Raw genomic sequence first — 17,712 nt, 5'->3', positions numbered from 1 at the left:
GATCTTCTGTGTGGAATGCTGTGTGAGAGGGGATGGACTGTCCCCTCTGTGAAAATGTCTGTCTTGTCCCCAACTGGATAAGCATTCCTTGGGAATAGTTCTCTGTGACATTTCTCTGTGTTCTGACCCCACAACTGTCCCCCATCTAGTAGCCAGCTCTAGGTGATTGAGTGGATAGAGGGCTATCTTCTGTGAGGAGGGGAGGAGCAGCTGAGTAAGACCTGACGGTCTTGTGGAGATGGTCTTGTTCCTCCTTGCTTCCTTCTCATGCCTCTTTCCTGCCAACCCATCTCCGTTCTTTCCCTCTGTAGAGAGGAGATCTGAATCTCCAGAATAGCCCCCATTGGTGCTGGGAGATGGCAGGGTGGGTGTTGATGGTAAGACAACCAATCTCCTTCATGTTGGCTGGAGGGAGCCCCTGATCTGGACACTGTGAGACCTATTGAGGACAGCTGGCTCCTTGTTGGGACCAGTTGGGTGTGGGGCAGGGCTTTGATCTGAGCCAGTCCCTGGCTCCCAGCCTAGGTTCTCCACACCACTGCCAGCCTGGGTGTTGTCCTGGGAGTGGGGGCTTGGGGTTGCCCCCAGGAACCTCTGGGTTATGGCTCAGACTCTATGGCTCCATCCTTACACCTTTTCCTAGGTCAGTTTCCTGTGGAGAGAGGCAGAGAGAGAGAGGTGGCTGGTTCCCAGATCTTATAGGTCCTCATGGACACCATGTTGGAAGCCAGACTCCAAACTCAGCAGAGGAGCACCCACAATGGCCAGGAGGTAGTGTGACCCCTTCCATTCCCAGAACATGCTCTTCTCCCCACCCCACCCCCATTGCTTCTCACTCCTAGAGCCTTCCTCCCTCTACCAAGGACTTTGAGTTTTCTCACCTCTCTCTGTGACCTTTTCCAGGCCAGCCTGTGGTCCTCAGGCTTCAGGATGAAGCTGGAGGCTGTCACTCCATTCCTGGGGAAGTATCGTCCCTTTGTGGGTCGCTGCTGTCAGACCTGCACCCCTAAGAGCTGGGTGAGTGATGCTAGGGCTGGGCCCCACCCTAAGAAGCTTGGGATAGCTTGGTTCTGAGACCCACAGCTCTGGGTAGCTGCTTCCTTTTTGTCCTTCCAAGCTCGGCCCTTCTGTGTCCCATGATTCTGCTTTTGTCTTTCAGGGGAATGGATACACTGGTATTGGTTATGTGGTTGGGCTGTGGCAGGCCTGGGAGAATTGGGTGGAGAAGTGCAGAGGGGACTAAGAGGAGATAGGGTGTGCCCAGAGGGCTGGAGGTCTAACCAAGCCTGCATGAGTCCTCTTGTTCAGTTCTGGGGACACCACCTACTCAGGCTTCCTCAGCGCCCAGCATGTGGTTGAAGACCCCTTTTTCATCCGTGCCATGTGTTGGTGCTGAGGGGCTCCAGATGTCTTATGGAGATCCAGGCTACATGTTCTCTGCTATTGAGGAGATAACTTCTTGGAGACTTTAATATGCTACTCTCAAAAAGGGCGATTCTGTACAGGGTGCAGCACTTTCATTTTGAGCATGCAACCCTTTTTTCCTGAGCCAGCATCAGGATCTGTGGTCAAACATCTTTTGGATCCAGGCTACATGTTCTCTGCTATTGAGGAGATAACTTCTTGGAGACTTTAATATGCTACTTTCAAAAAGGGCGATTCTGTACAGGGTGCAGCACTTTCATTTTGAGCATGCAACCCTTTTTTCCTGAGCCAGCATCAGGATCTGGGGTCAAACATCTTTTGTCACTTTCATTTTGAGCATGCAACCCTTTTTTCCTGAGCCAGCATCAGGATCTGTGGTCAAACATCTTTTGGGAAAGGCTGTGCTATATTCCTTTCACCTGGTAGACTCAATAGGCCATCAGGCAGAGACCAGAGGGGCAGTGCAGGGGCTTTCCTTTGCCAATTTGCAAAGCCCCCCAGGACATGCCATCCCTGCCACCTTTCGGGCAGGAGTCCCTCTTCCACAGAAGCATAATGGATCTAGGCTTCTGCAATGTGATCCTGGTGAAGGAGGAGAATACCAGGTAGTCAAAGCTGGGGGCCGGGCAGGGTGGTGGGTGGGGCCCCTTGGGTGAAAGGCTGCTGGGGCCCTGCTTTGTGTTGCCATTTTCTTCCTCTGGTGGGAAAAGAAGGGCCCCTGTCCTCTGCTCCATATCCACAGGTCGGGGGAAGCAGGCCTGGAGCTCCCCTGTAGTTCCTTCTGCCAGCATGTATGGATTGCTTGCTGTGTGTCAGGCCCTGAATCAGTGGGGAGAGGGGTGAGAATGGGGCACAGGCAGTCAGTCGACACTCTTCCTTCTCTGGACAGCTAAACTCAGGTGTTTCCGGGACATGGGACTGGGGTGAGATCCTTACTGATGGATTAACCCTCTGTGGGCCCTCTCTGAATGATCTTCCCCCCTGCTCTGGCTGCTGTGCCCAGGTTTCGGGGCTGGCTGGTTCGGAGGCTCTGCTATTTCCTGTGGTCCCTGGAGCAGCACATACCCCCCTGCCGGGATGCCCCACAAAAGATTGTGGAAAGCACTGGGTGAGGAGGCAGGGACGGGTCTGGTGGCATTTCTGGGATCCTTAAAGGGGTGACAGAGTCTCCAGGCAGGGTGGTCAAAAGGGCTGGCTGGGGAAAGGCTTCTAGAGTGTTAGCTGTGCCTGGGGCCCTTTCTTGAAGAAGGAGGATGAAGACTGGAGGCTGTGCCCTGGGGAGGTGACCTGAGGGACCTTAGGCCTGCCCCAGCCTGAAACCACTTCCTCCTACCACAGGGTGCAGGACGTCCTCTCGGGAAGGGCCCCAGGAGGGGCTGGGGAAGGCCAGATGTCCAACCTTGTGAAGAAAGAGGTGCAGCGCATCCTGGGCCACATCCAGGCTCCACCCCGCCCCTTCCTGCTCAGGTAACTGCACTGACGGGCACTTGTCCCTGGGCTGGGGCCTCTGCCCTTCTGGATAGTGGGTGTCGGCTGGCCCTGAAGGGCTAGACTCCCCTCCTGGGGAGCTGGATGGTGTTTACCAGAGCAGGCTGCATTCTACTGTCATCACCTGCCTCCCCTCCCCACATTGATTCAGCACTGGTCTGAGATCTTGTTAGATGCAGGGCACTGTTTCAGGGGAATGGGGCCGGGGGGGGGGCGGGCGGTAAACGAAGGAAGGAAGAACAAAGGTTGAGACTGAGAATATCTGGAGGGAGGAGGAAGAGACTTGTAAGCCAGGACCAAAAGTGGAAAAAGGAACCAGCCTTGGGGGTACAGGAATGGCGGTGGGGGTGGGGGGCATCTTGCTAGAGGAAATAGCATGAGCTGTGGCCCTGGGCAGGAAAGGGCCCAGTTTGCTCAAAAAGCTGATATAGTTGGAAGCTGGCAAGCAAGCGATGGGGAGAGAGCTGTTGGAGATGAAATTGAGAGGTAGAAGGGACCAGATCCTCTCAGGCCATACAAGAAATTCAGACTGGATCGCTTACTGCAGTGAAAACCAGACGAAAGGTTTTAGGTGGGGAGTGACAACATGGTGAGCTGGGGTCAAGAGTAGAGACCAAAAGACCGTCTGGAAGGCAGTTTTGTTAGTCCAGGTGAGAAAGGATGATGGACAGCAGGGATTGGAAAAAGTGGATTGAGAGATTAAGGTGATATTAACAGGATTCCTGATGGATTGGACAGTGGGAGTGGGGGCAGTGAGGAGAAAAGGGAGGAATCACAGGAGAGCCCCATTTCTGGCCTAGTACCTAGTACCCCATTTCTGGTCTGTACAGATGGGGACAGGCTCAGGGAGAAGTGAATTTGGCCCAGGAAAGATGTTTTGAACATAAAGAGTTTCGGTACCTGACATGCTTGTGGAGACACTGAGGAGGCAGTTGCATATATGAGTCTGGAGCTTAGAAGAGAGGTTGGGGCCAGGGACATGCATCTGCAAAGCTTTAGCATACAGATGGTGTTTAAAGCCCAGAGGATGATGGGATGAATGAGTTGCCAAGGAGGGAGGGCTCGGGGCTGAGTGTGCCAGGCTCAGCTGTCTTGAAAGTACTGAGAGGGTGACTGACCAAGGACAGAAAGTAGAGGTTGTTGGTGATCTTGACAAGCCCTCCACTGTGACAATTATTTGAATTTGTTGAGACTTCAGTCCCTTGATCTGACCACCTTTACACCAGCCATCAGCCCCTCCCGTCTTTCCTTCACTCCTGGCTTTGCTTAGATTCACAGCTCATCATAATAATGCCCTGTGGAGGGGTCACTGGGCACAACCCTGGCTGCCTGACTTCTCTGAGCACCTAAGCAGCCACATGGTGCTAGAGAGACATATTGGGTGGACTGGTTTCCCGTATAAGTGCATATCTCAAAGAGGCCCATGGCATTTGCCAAGGCTCCCACCCAGACTGCTCCTTCTCAGGCTTATCCACTGTCAGCAGATGCCCTCATGTTTCATGGAGAAATAGAAGCCATCAGATGGGGACTTGTTGCTTGTGCACCACATCTCCTTGCTACCTGCATCTGCACTTCTGTCCTCAATTGCAGTGGGTCCACCCATTGGGCCTCTGGACAACCATCTCCTTTCCTTACCTTCAGAGATTTCGCCCTGCCATTATCTTCTTTCCTTCTTGTACCACTAACTCCCCCTTTTATTCTACCTTTTCCAGCAGTTTGCACAGCCCAGGCTGGGTTATGCTAAGAGCAAGTCTTGGTTCTCTAGTCTCCTTTGTTTTAAATGCTCTGAAACTGATGTGAGGCAGCTGCACCATGAGGTCTTGGGAGAGTATCAGTGCTTCAAGGGAGTGGCCTCTGGTGTCAGGCCCCCTTCCAATCTCAGCACCACCACTTCTTAGCGTTTTCTACTATTAAGCAATTCTGTAGCCTCTCTGGCCTCACTTTCCTCTTCTGTACAATGGGGCAATAGTGCCTGCCTAGGGAAGCACTGAGTGGCCCTCTGAGATACTGTGGGGGGGGGGGCAAGCCTTGTGGGTGGTGCCCTCACTGCACCTCAGGCTGGGTGTCACTCCCCAGGCTATTCAGCTGGGCACTCCTGCGATTCCTGAACTGCCTCTTCCTGAATGTGCAGCTCCACAAGGGGCAGATGAAGATGGTCCACGAGGCTGCGCAGGCGGTAAGGACCACCCTCCACTGGGATAGGGATGGCAGGAGCAGAGGCTAGTTGGGACTAGCCTCATCAGCTGGTGGGAAAAATCCAATGCTGTTTGATGACCTTCTCTTCATGTCTCACGGTCCTGCTCCCATGGGGCTTCCTCTAACATCTTTTCATCATGGTCTTAGCAACCATTACGTCAGTGCATTACCTTAAAAGTTATTGAAGGACTCCTCTACTTTTGGGAAAAGTCCTTAGAGGAAGAATTATTCAGCTGAACCAACCCTCCCTCCTTCCCTCCTTGCCTCCCTCTGGGGCTGCCCTGGGGTCTGGAAGTGCTGGGTGTGGAAGCTTCCTGTGTCTTCAGGGTGGGGCAGGTTGGCACTTCCCTCTGGCTCTTCCTGGTGCAGGGCTTGCCGCTCGTCCTCCTCTCTACTCACAAGTCACTCCTGGATGGGATCCTGCTCCCCTTTGTGCTGTTCTCCCAGGGCCTAGGTGTGCTCCGTGTGGTTTGGGACCCCCGCACCTGCTCCCCTGCCCTCAGGTAAGAGCCTTGTGCCACTAGACATACATGAGAGAAGTCCCAGGCTGGGGCAGGGGTGTGTATGGGGCTGTGCTGGCCTCTTTGAGGCCTCTGTGCACCTGGCCATATGCCAGCCCAGCCTGTGTGGCTCAGATGGAGGGTCAACCATGGGTCCTAGAGCCATGGCTGGCTTCAGAGTGTTCAGGCGGGCTCTGGGTAGGCCAAAGCTCTCACTAGCCTCTTGCTCAGTCTCATCTCTGGAGCCTCTTTCCTTTTTTTTTTTGTCTTTTTTCGTGACCGGTAACGGGATTGCAACCCTCAGTGTCGCGCCTGTACCGCGACCGGCAACGGGATCGCAACCCTCGGTGTCGCGCCCGCACCGCGCTCAACCAGTGAGCGGACTGGTCTCTATATGGGATCCGAACCCTCGGCGGGAGCGCCGCTGCACTCCCAAGCGCCGCGCTCTATGGAGTGCGCCACCGGGCCGGCCCTGGAGCCTCTTTCCTAATCAGGCTCTGCCCTGTGCTCCACAGAGCTCTGCTGAGGAACCTTGGGGGGCTTTTCCTGCCCTCAGAGGCCAACCAGTCCCTGGACAGCTCTGAGGGGGTCCTTGCAAGGACCGTGGTCCATGCGGTGAGTGTCCCCAGTGTTTATGTGTGGGGCCAAGAGGACAGGGGTCTGTTCCTGCTCTGGTCTTGACACCCACCCCTCTTCCCATTCCAGGCCATGGAGCAACTGCTGGTGAGTGGGCAGCCCCTGCTCATCTTCCTGGAGGAGGCCCCTGGGGTCCAGGGGCCACGGCTGTCAGCCCTGGGCCAGGCCTGGCTGGGACTGGTGGTGCAGGCAGTCCAGGTGGGCATTGTCCCAGATGCTATGCTGGTGCCAGTAGCCGTCACCTATGACCTGGTTCCAGATGCTCCACGAGACGTACACCATGTAAGACCCTCCTGCCCCTGGGGACAAGTAGACACCAGCTCCAGACAGAAGGCACAGTATTGTTAGGGCTGGGGTCAAAACCGGGGTGTGTATGAAGAAATTCTCCCTGCAGTCATCATCCTGTGGCCCAGGAGAGGTGGCGTACTCAGGCTCTCCCTCCCTGCAGGCCTCAGCTCCCCTGGGGCTGTGGAGAGCAGCTCTGGCCATTCTGTGGAGCCTGTGCAGCTGCTGGGGCTGTGGCCGCCGTGTCTGTGTCCGCGTGCATCTTGCCCAGCCCTTCTCCCTGAAGGTATGGAGCCAGATGAACAAGGCTAAGAGTGCCTAGGGTCTGTCCCGGGGCATCTGACAGTCTGGCCTCAAAGCCACTGCAGGGATAGCCTTACTCTACCCCAGGTGGGCTGTGTGCAGGTCTCTTGGTGGGCCAGAGCAGGCCACCTAAGAACCTTGTCCTGGGCAGGAATACACCAGCAACACCAGAAGCTGCTGGGGCAGCAGGCAGACCCTGGAGCAGCTGCTGCAGCCCATCGTGCTGGGCCAATGGTAGGGGCAGGGGAGTGTGTGCATCTTGGGGGCAAGGCAGGCAGCCCCTTCAGCATCAGCTTGTGTAGCTGACACCCCTCCCCCCATATACACACGCACAATGTGCATCTTGGGGGCAAGGCAGGCAGCCCCTTCAGCATCAGCTTGTGTAGCTGACACCCCTTCCCCCATATACACACACACTCTCACACATCAGCAGCCTTTCCTTGGGTCACCTGGAACAGTACCAGGCACTTGCCTTGCCAACAGTCTGCATGTGGCATGTGGCACACAGGCCTGGAAGGGGCTGGGAGTTACATGTGCCATCCCCTGCCCTGGGGCTGGGATGGGAAAAATGCTATCACCTTTGAGAAAGCCCTGGGATTTTCTGCAATTGTTTCTAGGTTTGGTCCTTTCATTCTGTGATCTATGTCTATTCCAGTACTGTTGTCCCAGACACTGAGAAGGAGCAAGAGTGGACCCCAGTAACTGGGCCTCTGCTGTCCCTCAAGGAAGAGGACCAGCTTCTGGTCAGGAGGCTGAGCCGTCACATCCTGAGTGGTGAGGGTAAACTAGATCTGGGCCTTGGGGGGTGGCTCTCTGAGCGGTCCCTTCTCTCTGTGGGATGGCCAGTTGTTGGGACCCTCTGTTCCAAGTGTGTGTCTGCACCTGAGCCACCCTCTCTCTGTGGCACAGTTGGGATATTCAAAGAGTGGAACCCTCCCTCTGCCCCCAAGAAGTGGGGCAGCCAGGGAGAGCATGAGGGAGCAGCTGAGTAGACACATACAGCCAACTGAGCCGAGGAAGATGAGCTGGGTTGATGCCTGGGCTGTAACCACCTACCCAGAGTCACACCCAGCCTCGCCTCGGGCTCATTACCTCATCTCTCTGAGCTTGAGTCTCCTTAGCTGTAAATGGGGATGGTGTTAACTGAATGGAGTAATGCATGTAAGGGGCTTAACACTGTGCCTGCACAGGGAGGCTCTTGCGGCATTCTGTTATCTTCTCAAGTGCCCCTTTTGTGGTGGAGACTGGGTTGGTGGGTGGGCACTGCAAGATCCAGGGAAGGCTCCTGAGCTGTTTGCCTGGCTCTCAGCATATGTATGATAAATGCCAATTCTTGGGGCCTGCTTTCCTCCTCCCTGGGGTGGAGTTGGAGCTTGCCAGGTGATGGAGGGACCAGGCTCCTGGGCCTCAATCTCTGACCAGCATCCCACTCCGGCCGCAGCCAGCGTGGCAAGCTCGGCAGTGATGAGCACAGCCATCATGGCCACACTGCTGCTCTTCAAGCACAGGAAGGTAGGGTGCAGTGTGGTGGGAGCTGGGGGAGGGGGTGTGGCCCTCCTGCTCAGCCTTGCTCTGCCCACCCAGGGCGTGTTCCTGTCGCAGCTCCTGGGGGAGTTCTCCTGGTTGACTGAGGAGGCACTGCTGCGTGGCTTCGATGTGGGCTTCTCTGGGCAGCTGCGGTGCCTGGTGCAACACACCCTGAGCCTGTTGCGGGTGCACGTGGCCCTGCTGCGCATCCACCAGGGGGACTTGCTGGTGGTGCCCCGGCCTGGCCCAGGCCTCACGCACCTGGCACGCCTGAGTGCTGAGCTGCTGCCTGCCTTCCTGAGCGAGGCTGTGGGTGGTGAGTCCTGAGGGCTCAGGGTGGGGGGATGTGTGTTTAGGGGTGAAGGGAATGGCTCCTTGCTCATGCTGGCCCCTCTTCCCCCAGCCTGTGCTGTGAGGGGGCTGCTGGCAGGTAGAGTGCCGCCTGAGGGGCCCTGGGAGCTGCAGGGCATAGAGCTGCTGAGCCAGAATGAGCTGTACCGCCAGATCCTGCTGCTGGTACATCTGCTGCCACAAGACCTGCTGCTGCTGCAGGTCAGTGCCCCCCACCCCTGCTCCCAGCCCCCAAGCTCAGCTGGGTCCTGGGCCTTCCCTGCTTGATTGTGGAAGGTAGCCCATCCCTGCCTGAGCCCTACCCTTAAGACCTCGTGTTGTGGTAGGTTTGGCCTTGCCCTGCCTCTGGCCAGGCCCTTGCCTATGTGCCTGGCTCTCCTGAGGCCATATGGGTACCTCTTTCTCCCCAGCCCTGCCAGTCGTCCTACTGCTACTGTCAGGAGGTGTTGGACCGTCTCATCCAGTGTGGACTTCTGGTTGCTGAGGAGGTAGGCAGGGCAGTTGCAGACAAAGCCCCTGCCTAAGGCCTGACCTCCTGCAGCCTCCCACCCTGAGTGACAGCTGCCCCAGGCTCCTCTTCTGCTCCGAGTGTGCTGTGGGGGTGCAGCCTCTGGCCTAGCAGAGAAGCCTCCACCACTGTGCCTTGGGATATGACCACATCTGCCCTGGGCCCATGTGTGTCTCTCAGGAAGGACTGGACATTTGTACCTATGAGGCTCTCTGCACACCTCCTATGCCCATATTTCTTGTTCACAGGGCTATGGCCCTTGAGGGCAGGTGCTCACTTCCTCTCACCCTGCAAGTTGCCCCAGCAGGTGCTATGACCTGGCGTGGATCTAGGCATCCTCTTGGGCTCCCTAAGTCTGTTTTTACTGTTTTCACCTGCATGTACCTGGTTTGGGGGGTGTAGCGCTGATCCCTGGCCAGCCTGTCAGGGACCAATGGCTCCCACGGTCCCCAGACCCCAGGCTCCCAGCCAGCCTGCGACACAGGGCGACAGCGTTTGAGTTCAAAGCTGCTGTGGAAAACCAGCGGGGACTTTACTGATAGCGACAGTGACGACTTCATGGAAGCCGAGGGCCGGTACTTCAGGGTGTGTTGGGAGAAGCTACCCTGGGAAGGAGTTGGTAGGGAGGCAGTGGGGAGCTGCCCTCACCCTGGTTTGTCCCCTTCCAGCTCGGCCAGCAGTCGCGCTGCCCTGACTTCTTCCTCTTCCTCTGCCGCCTGCTCAGCCCACTGCTCAAGGCCTTCGCACAGGCTGCCACCTTTCTCCACCAGGGACAGCTGCCCGATACTGGTGAGGCCCTCACTTCCCTTGCAGTCCTCAGGGCAGGGGCTCTGCCTGTGTAGGGCCCTGGGTCTAGGTCTTGTCTCTTCTGCAGAGTCGGGCTACACAGAGCAGCTGTTCCAATTCTTGCAGGCCACTGCCCAGGAAGAAGGGATCTTTGGTGAGTTCCAAGCAGCCAGCCCAGGCTCCAGGAGGCAGGGGTGGGTTTGCTGGTGGCTGCTGCCCCCTGCTGGGCAGTGACAGCCCAACTCCAGGAAGATGGTCTTCAGTCCGGTCTGAGCCCTATACCTGGATTGTTCCTTCTTTAAACAAGAGGAAGAGAGAAGCCTGTGCCCAGTGGCTCCCTGCCTTCCCTCCCCAGAGCCTTCATTTCTCTTCTCCCTCTAGAGTGTGCAGACCCAAATCTTGCCATCAGTGCTATCTGGACCTTCAGAGACCTGGGGGTAAGAGGGGCCCGTGTCACCCCATCTGTCTCCCTGCTTCTACCCTGATAGAGCTGCTTAGGGAAACCCAGCTATGTCCCCCACCCCCACCCCCACCCCATGGGGCTGGCCCTGATGCTGCCTCATTAAGACCCTGGGATTCACCTGATATCTCCCAGGAGTAGATGTAGTGATGGTAGGTTGGAGAAGGCTGTGTGGTTTTCCTGCCCCTCTTGGTCTCCCAAACCACTGCCTCATTCTACTCACGGGCAGCTCACTGGGGGATGGTTTGAGAGAGATGATAGAGCATTTGCACTAACACACTGAGGCCAGTGGGACCAGAGGTCTCAAGGAGGTTTCTGGGGGACAGGTTTAGCCCCTGGGACCTGTGGGCAGTCCCCATGGTGAGGGCACTCACAGCCCGTCTTCATGGCCCAGGTGCTGCAGCAGATGCCCAGCCCTGAAGGCCCTAGGCTCCACCTGTCCCCTGCATTTGCCAGCCAGGACAATCAGGAAAAGCTGGAACAATTCATCTGGCAGTTCATCTGTAGCTAGAACTATGGGACAGAGCCTGTGCTGAGACTTCTCAGCCCCAGAACACAGCTGCATCTGGGAGCTAGATGACTGAGAGGAAGCTGCAAACCCTTAGCTGGACTATAAAATCTTTGAGGTTTGATTGTCTCTTGCTGTCTTTTGCTTTCTCCATCCTCAGGTATGATAAAAAAGGGTACTAAAACAAGTCTCTTTTGCCAAGTCTGGCAGTATCTTTCTGGTGTGCATTCTTCTCCACCCCTTTGAAAATGCCCCATCTCGCCCCATGAAACAAACCCTAAAAAAAAAAAACAGTAGCAGAAGCCCAGCTGCTGCTTTGGCTTGACAGATTTATTGAGGAGCACTCTATCTTTCTCCCTTCCTCCTAGAAGAGCCTTGGGGGGGCTGCCAACAACCCATGTCTGGGTATTTCCCTGTGCTGGTCTGAGTGGGAGCAGGTGCCCACAATCTTGTTTTAAGTACAGGGTCTGTGCAGGAGCCATCACACCACCTTGTTGACGATGACACCTAGTTCTTCAATCTCACACTGGACTTCATCTCCCTTCTGCAACAGAGCAGGCTGTGAGAAGTTGAGCCCTTTACCCTCTCTCTCTTTCCCTTTCTCACTCATTCTCAATCTCTCCCCCCACCTCCGACACACACACATACACAAACCTGAATTTCTCAAGTCTGAGCCAACCTGCCAGGCCTTCTGGGTCCTTGCTCCCTTTCTTCTTCTTAGCTAACGTACCTTGAGGAAGACAGGAGGTTTTCTGAACAGACCAACACCTGGTGGGGTCCCAGTCAGGATGACATCCCCTGGGTAAAGAGTGACAAACCTGGGGCAAAGCAAAAGGAACAGGTGAGACCAGCGGCCTAGGAGGCCACAACCAGGGATGAAGGGCTAGGCTCAGCCTCCAATTTGGGGGGGTGGGGGCTGGCCAAGACAGGCTCTGTTCTACTCACCGGGAGACCCATGCTATCAGCTCTTCCGTCTTAAATACCATCTGACTGGTGTTGCTGCTCTGGACCACCTCCCCATTCACCCGGCAGCAGATCTTTAAGTTGTGTGGATCTGAAATGCAAAGTTTCCCCTCAACTTCTTTCCCATATTTAGAAAAAAACTGTAGAGAGGCTTTGTGACTTAACAGGCAAAAGGACTTTGTGCCCACTTCAATTCAGCACTCTACCCTGGAACTTTCTATATAGACATGGCCTCCTCAGGTCTCCCTGCATCCCCACCACCCAGCAGAGTACCAGGCAATAGTCATGTGAGTTAAGTCGTGTGACTTTCAAGGGGGAGAGAAAAATGCCTGGGGCTTTTGCTTCAAAGAAATGGATGTCTGTCTACAGCAGAAACTGACAAGTGTAGATTTAAAAAATGACTCAGCATCAACAAAGCAACAGGGCAATGGCACAAGCAGGGACAGTGAAGCTGCATGTACCTGAAGCTGGCAGGGGATGGCTTACTCAAACTAGTCTCCTGGCCAACTGGCACTTTTAGTTTTTTTTTTTGACCCGTTAGGGGATCGCAACCCTCGGCATGGTGTTGTCTGCACCACGCTCAACCAGTGAGCCCTGAAGCTGGCAGGGGATGGCTTACTCAAACTAGTCTCCTGGCCAACTGGCACTTTTAGTTCTTTTTTTTGACCCGTTAGGGGATCGCGACCCTCGGCATGGTGTTGTCAGCACCACGCTCAACCAGTGAGTGCACCGGCCATCCCCATATAGGATCCAAACCCGCGGCCTTGGCGCTACCAGCACCACACTCTCCTGAGTGAGCCACGGGGCCGGCCCACTTCTAGCTTTTTTGATGGTGGCCTTTGTGTTCTACACCCTCCTTAGGTAGAGCAGCTGGAACACCACTTAACTTTCCTGAGGACTCTGACTGTATGAGTGCTGCAAGGCACTGGTGCCCTTGGTGTCTTCCCCACCCTCCTTAGGTAGAGCAGCTGGAACACCACTTAACTTTCCTGAGGACTCTGACTGTATGGGTGCTGCAAGGCACTGGTGCCCTTGGTGTCACCCCCAATGGCTTTGGGTGGCTGCGCTCTGCTCTCTTAGCCACCGCCTCCCTCCAGGCTCACTGTTCTTGCTGCGTGCAGTTGGTGTTTACACAGTGGCTGGGCACAGTCAGTTGGTGCTCTTACACCTCCCTTATCTTGGAAAATGCACAGGCTTTGTGACAGCCATTCTCCCCAGCACTCAAAGGCCAGCTTTGCTTTATTTCAACTTAAAGACTATTCCAGATGGTGGCAGCTAGGGGAAGCCTGACCCAACCATCAGTGTTGGAAAATGCACAGGCTTTGTGACAGCCATTCTCCCCAGCACTCAAAGGCCAGCTTTGCTTTCTTTCAACTTAAAGACTATTCCAGATGATGGCAGCTAGGAGAAGCCTGACCCAACCATCAGTGCGTGCCCTTGGTGTCACCCCCAATGGCTTTGGGTGGCTGCGCTCTGCTCTCTTAGCCACCGCCTCCCTCCAGGCTCACTGTTCTTGCTGCGTGCAGTTGGTGTTTACACAGTGGCTGGGCACAGTCAGTTGGTGCTCTTACACCTCCCTTATCTTGGAAAATGCACAGGCTTTGTGACAGCCATTCTCCCCAGCACTCAAAGGCCAGCTTTGCTTTATTTCAACTTAAAGACTATTCCAGATGGTGGCAGCTAGGGGAAGCCTGACCCAACCATCAGTGTAGAGTTGTTTTTTGTATTCACTTCCTGAATGCAGTTCCAAGACCTCTGCAGTTCTGTTCCCCCTCTTGGGACCTGGGGCTTGGGAAGGAAGCCCATGGGAGAGCCCACAGCTGAGGCCGAGACTTGCCCTCTATGGAATCAGCAGCCAATAGGCAGTTGGGGAGGGTGGGCTCTGTACGTAGCAGTGCCCGCACTCCTGCCCCCTGGAGTGCTGCTTTCTCCTGATGCTGAGGTATCTGTGTAAAGGCAGGTACAGTGGGCAAAGACCAGGGACCTACCTGCTATACTGTCCTTGGTCACCAAAGCAGGGCCCAGGGGGCAAAAGGTGTCGAAAGTTTTTCCCAGCAGCCACTGCTTCCCGTTGCGTCCTATTTGCCAGTCACGAGCACTCACATCATCAGCCACAGTGAAACCAGCCACGTGAGCCATGGCATCTGTGGCCTATGGGGGGAGGGGTTTGGCCTGATAGGTTAGATCACAGATGACACTAGTTCCTACACCAAAGGATCTCAAAGCCTTTATCCCACGTTAATAGGTAGAGCTAGCCAAAGGTGGTAGGCAGGGGACAAGGCAATGTCAGGGAGCAGGTGGGTGCCAACCACTTCCAGTGTCAGGGACAGCTGACCACTGTGTTGGTGAGCAAGGTCAGCACTAGCAGAGGTAGAAGCTGGGACCTCTGTTCCACTCTGGCCTGGGAGCCCACACCTTCCACCTCACCTTGATGTGCTTGCCTTTCTTTCCAATGACCACGGCCAGCTCCACCTCCCAGTCCACCTCCTGTAGAGTAGGAGAGGAGCAGTGAGCTGCCGTGGTTCTGGGGCCTGTTTCCAAGCTGAGAGGCTGCTCACTGTGCCTCATGGCCTGGGTCTCTGACAGTGTGGCTTGGCTGGTGGCTCACATTTGCAATCTCCAGGAACCAGAGCTGAGTGAATGACAGGGTAGGCGTACTTTGGGCAGTGCACTGGATGCAGGCACAGCTCCCCACTGTGACTGTAGAAGAGCAACACATAGCTAGGGGATTGAGTTTAAAGTCACTCCTGATACCTTCATCAAAGTATAAATACCAAGTAGTACTTAGCAATATGTAATCCTACTGTGTGCCAGGCACTATTCTAAGTGCTTTAATTATTAACTCACTTTAATGATAACAAGAAAAAGACCAATATCCCCAAATAAATCTGTGCAAAGGGCTTGAATAAGCAGTTCAAAAAAATTAAATCCACATGGCCACAAAACATGAAAATATGCTCAGCCTCTCCCATAATCAGCAAAATGCAATTGCAAAATAGATACAATTTAGTCTTTCAAATTGGCTGCTATTTCTAATGGTAATAACCAGAGTTGGTATCAGTACATCTGACACCCAGATATTGGTCTCTAATACCACTCCCCACTAAAGGGAACTAGGTTCCTTGGGGAAATGACTAATTTCATGCCCAAGACAGAGGTTACAAGATGAGCCTGGAATATCCTGGCCAGAAAGAAAGTGCTCAAAGTGACAAGGATGGGAACCAATTTGAAGGCCTCTACTGGCCAAAGGACGTCATCTGAATATCAAAAAGAATATAAGTGATGGACTATAAGTGAATGAAAATCAGGATTTCAGTGATACCAAAGGTGTGAAAGTAAGAAAAGGAGGCAGATTTTCTTCACAGAATGCCAGATAATAAAAATAGAAGGCATAATAAGTCATCTTTCTTCAACCTGCAATGCAGTAAATGGATTCAGGTATGGATGGCTACAGGGTCCCTGATGAAAAGCTGGGGATCAACAAGACAAGCACATGATCTCACACTACCACCCTACCTAGGTTATTAATTACAACAATGAAAATATAGCTTGACAATGGAGAGATCTAATGGATATCAAGTAAACCAAGTGGTCAAACTTTATGAAATGCAGAGGGAAGTCCACAGCTCCTGTGTAGAATTCTTGACAGTGTGGGACATGCTGTGAGACAACTTGACTGGATTCTTTGGAAAGTCAGTGTCATGAAAGAAAAGGGCAGAGGAATTATTTGAGATCAGGTGTTGACAAGCTATGGCCAGCTCACTGCCTGATTTTATAAATAAAAGTTCTACTGGAACTCCACCATGTTCGTTCATTTATGTGTCCTTGGTGACTTTTACACAACAGCAGAGTTGAATTGTTGCAACAGAGACCATATGGCACTCAAAGCCTAATATCTGTTAACTGGCCCTTTAAGAAAAAGTCTTTAAGACTCTGTTCTAGATTAAAACCGTTAAAGAAACATAACCAAATACAGTGTGTGGCCCTGACTGATCCTGGATCAACAAACAAAAAAGTAACCAAATTAAAAATCATATTTGGGGCAACTGAGAGTATTCTCGATCAAGAATGGGGATAATTGGAGTATATATTAGATATTATTCATGTTAATTTTCTTAGTTGTCATAGTGGCATTGTGGTCATGCAGGCCATTGTCCTTATTTTTAGGAGATGCATGATTAAGTTTTTATGAGTGAACAGTCTTAATGCCTGCAATTTACTTAGAAAGGTCCTCTCCCACCCCATCCCCCAAAAGTGTACGTGTATGTGGGGGTGGGGAGCAAATATGACAAAACGTTAACACTGAAACCAAGTGAAGAGTATATGAGTGTTCATTGTATTATTTTTTAAACTTTTCTATAATTTCCAAAACATTTCTAAAATAAAAATTTGAGAGAAATGTTAACCAGTGTTAGTAAGGGTACATACACTGCTGGTGGGTGTGTAAATTGCTTTTACAACTTTTTTGAAGGTCAATTTGGCAGAATTTCTCATAAGTTTTGAAATGCTGTCTATAGTTTGACACAGACATTCAAATTCTAAGAGTTTATTCCAAGGAAATAATCATGTATTAATGGATGTGCAAAGTCTTTTCTATAAAGGTATGTTCATTGCAAAATGATTTCTAGAAGCCAAAAACTGGAAACAATTTAAGTAATAAAGTCTAGCAATAGGGGACTAGTGAATAAATTATGGATACTGGTACAACATAAAACTATGTAGTAACTTAAAATATTTCAGGGAGAATATTTAATGGCATGAAAAAATATTCTTGATGGAGTCTTGAGGAAAAGGTAGGTATATACACAGTATAAATATATACAGGAATAGAAAAACACTGGAAAGATAAACAGCAAAACAATATTGCAAGCACTGGGCAGTGAGAATATGAATGATTTTTAATTTTTTTTTTACATTTATTTGTAATTTATTAATTTTCTACAATGAAGGTATGTTACTTTTGTAATCAGGAAAAAATGTAAGTTCATATTTTTCCAGGCCATTGTTATTTCTGTACGATCACCTGCAGTTTCTGTTTAACGCACTACTGAGTGACAGGTGGCTCCTGTGGGCTATACGTTGAGCTCTGAACACCCTTGTGATGGGACCCAGTAACTTGGTTGGGGGGCAGCAGGGAGGCACCGACCTGGCTCTCAGGTGGGAGGACGACCTCATCGTAGGGCCCCACGATGGCGCTGGGAAACTTGCTGAAGATGATGGGCTCCTTGGGCACGGGCACGTTCTGTTCTTTGCAGTGGTCCACATAATTCATGCCCACACACACCACCTTGTCTGGTCGCGTGACTGGGGCCAAGAAGGTCACGTCTGACCGTGGTAATACTGGCAACTGAGCAGCCAAAGCTCTGTAGAGACCAGAGCAGGAGAGAGGGGCTGGCTGAAAGCGAGCTGGCAGTCCCATAGCAGGCTGAGGAGATGATGCAGCAGCTACAAGTTTTGCTTTTTAAAGTATATTTTCTAGATCTCTCAATCATCAGAGTCAACGTGAAAATCAAGCCCCACTCCTGTCCTTTGGTATCAGAGCACTGTTTGTTATTTATCCAGTTTCCTTACCCCCAATAGGTAATTCATGTCTATGTAAGAGATTTCAAAAGGTTCGAATGGGAATAAATAGCTCTCTCTCTTGCCCCTCCTAGTCACTCCATTCCCTTCCTTGGAGACAACCACAGTGCCCTATATAGCTCTTCACAGCTGCCCTATGGACACTCTTCTCCTACCCTTTTGTATGCAAATAATAGCACACTACACACACCTTTTT

General features: G+C 52.7%; 2 protein-coding genes across 3 annotated transcripts; one reads left to right on the top strand and one right to left on the bottom strand.

Moving 5' to 3' along the window:
• Positions 1–665: 665 nt before the first annotated feature.
• On the top strand, positions 666–11,185 carry GPAT2 (glycerol-3-phosphate acyltransferase 2, mitochondrial). 2 transcript variants are annotated; one of them, XM_008589603.1, is made up of 21 exons: positions 666–771; positions 904–1,017; positions 1,957–2,030; positions 2,429–2,533; positions 2,764–2,892; positions 4,990–5,089; positions 5,479–5,612; positions 6,125–6,224; positions 6,315–6,527; positions 6,694–6,816; positions 6,985–7,067; positions 7,489–7,607; positions 8,275–8,345; positions 8,418–8,676; positions 8,764–8,912; positions 9,122–9,199; positions 9,673–9,804; positions 9,888–10,008; positions 10,094–10,159; positions 10,387–10,442; positions 10,860–11,185. In XM_008589603.1, exons 1-21 carry the CDS (start codon positions 709–711, stop codon positions 10,974–10,976), a joined length of 2,406 nt encoding a protein of 801 aa, XP_008587825.1. In that variant the 5' UTR covers positions 666–708; the 3' UTR covers positions 10,977–11,185. The 2 variants fall into 2 exon arrangements, with proteins under 2 accessions (XP_008587825.1, XP_008587826.1); XM_008589604.1 differs by having other exon boundaries at positions 8,436–8,676; positions 10,860–11,032.
• A 97-nt stretch (positions 11,186–11,282) lies between these two features.
• On the bottom strand, positions 11,283–17,561 carry FAHD2A (fumarylacetoacetate hydrolase domain containing 2A). The gene is made up of 6 exons (XM_008589602.1): positions 17,083–17,561; positions 14,364–14,423; positions 13,925–14,087; positions 11,919–12,027; positions 11,704–11,791; positions 11,283–11,517 (listed from the first exon to the last, which is right to left on the bottom strand). Exons 1-6 carry the CDS (start codon positions 17,353–17,355, stop codon positions 11,455–11,457), a joined length of 756 nt encoding a protein of 251 aa, XP_008587824.1. The 5' UTR covers positions 17,356–17,561; the 3' UTR covers positions 11,283–11,454.
• Between the last annotated feature and the right edge of the window lie 151 nt (positions 17,562–17,712).

Source organism: Galeopterus variegatus, unplaced genomic scaffold, assembly GCF_000696425.1.
Source record: "Galeopterus variegatus unplaced genomic scaffold, G_variegatus-3.0.2 Scaffold5550, whole genome shotgun sequence".
Lineage (NCBI taxonomy): Eukaryota > Metazoa > Chordata > Mammalia > Dermoptera > Cynocephalidae > Galeopterus > Galeopterus variegatus.
This window is presented reverse-complemented; position numbering and strand designations above follow the sequence as displayed.

Excerpts from the sequence above, each read along its gene's own strand:
- GPAT2 (XM_008589603.1), top strand. The coding sequence starts at position 709 with ATGGACACCATGTTGGAAGCCAGACTCCAAACTCAGCAGAGGAGCACC. Across the intron at positions 1,018-1,956 it reads CCTGCACCCCTAAGAGCTGG|GAGTCCCTCTTCCACAGAAG; the intron begins GTGAGTGATGCT and ends CCTTTCGGGCAG. Across the intron at positions 10,009-10,093 it reads GGGACAGCTGCCCGATACTG|AGTCGGGCTACACAGAGCAG; the intron begins GTGAGGCCCTCA and ends TCTCTTCTGCAG.
- FAHD2A (XM_008589602.1), bottom strand. The coding sequence starts at position 17,355 with ATGGGACTGCCAGCTCGCTTTCAGCCAGCCCCTCTCTCCTGCTCTGGT. Across the intron at positions 14,088-14,363 it reads AGAAAGGCAAGCACATCAAG|GCCACAGATGCCATGGCTCA; the intron begins GTGAGGTGGAAG and ends CTCCCCCCATAG. Across the intron at positions 12,028-13,924 it reads GACCAAGGACAGTATAGCAG|ATCCACACAACTTAAAGATC; the intron begins GTAGGTCCCTGG and ends TTTGCATTTCAG.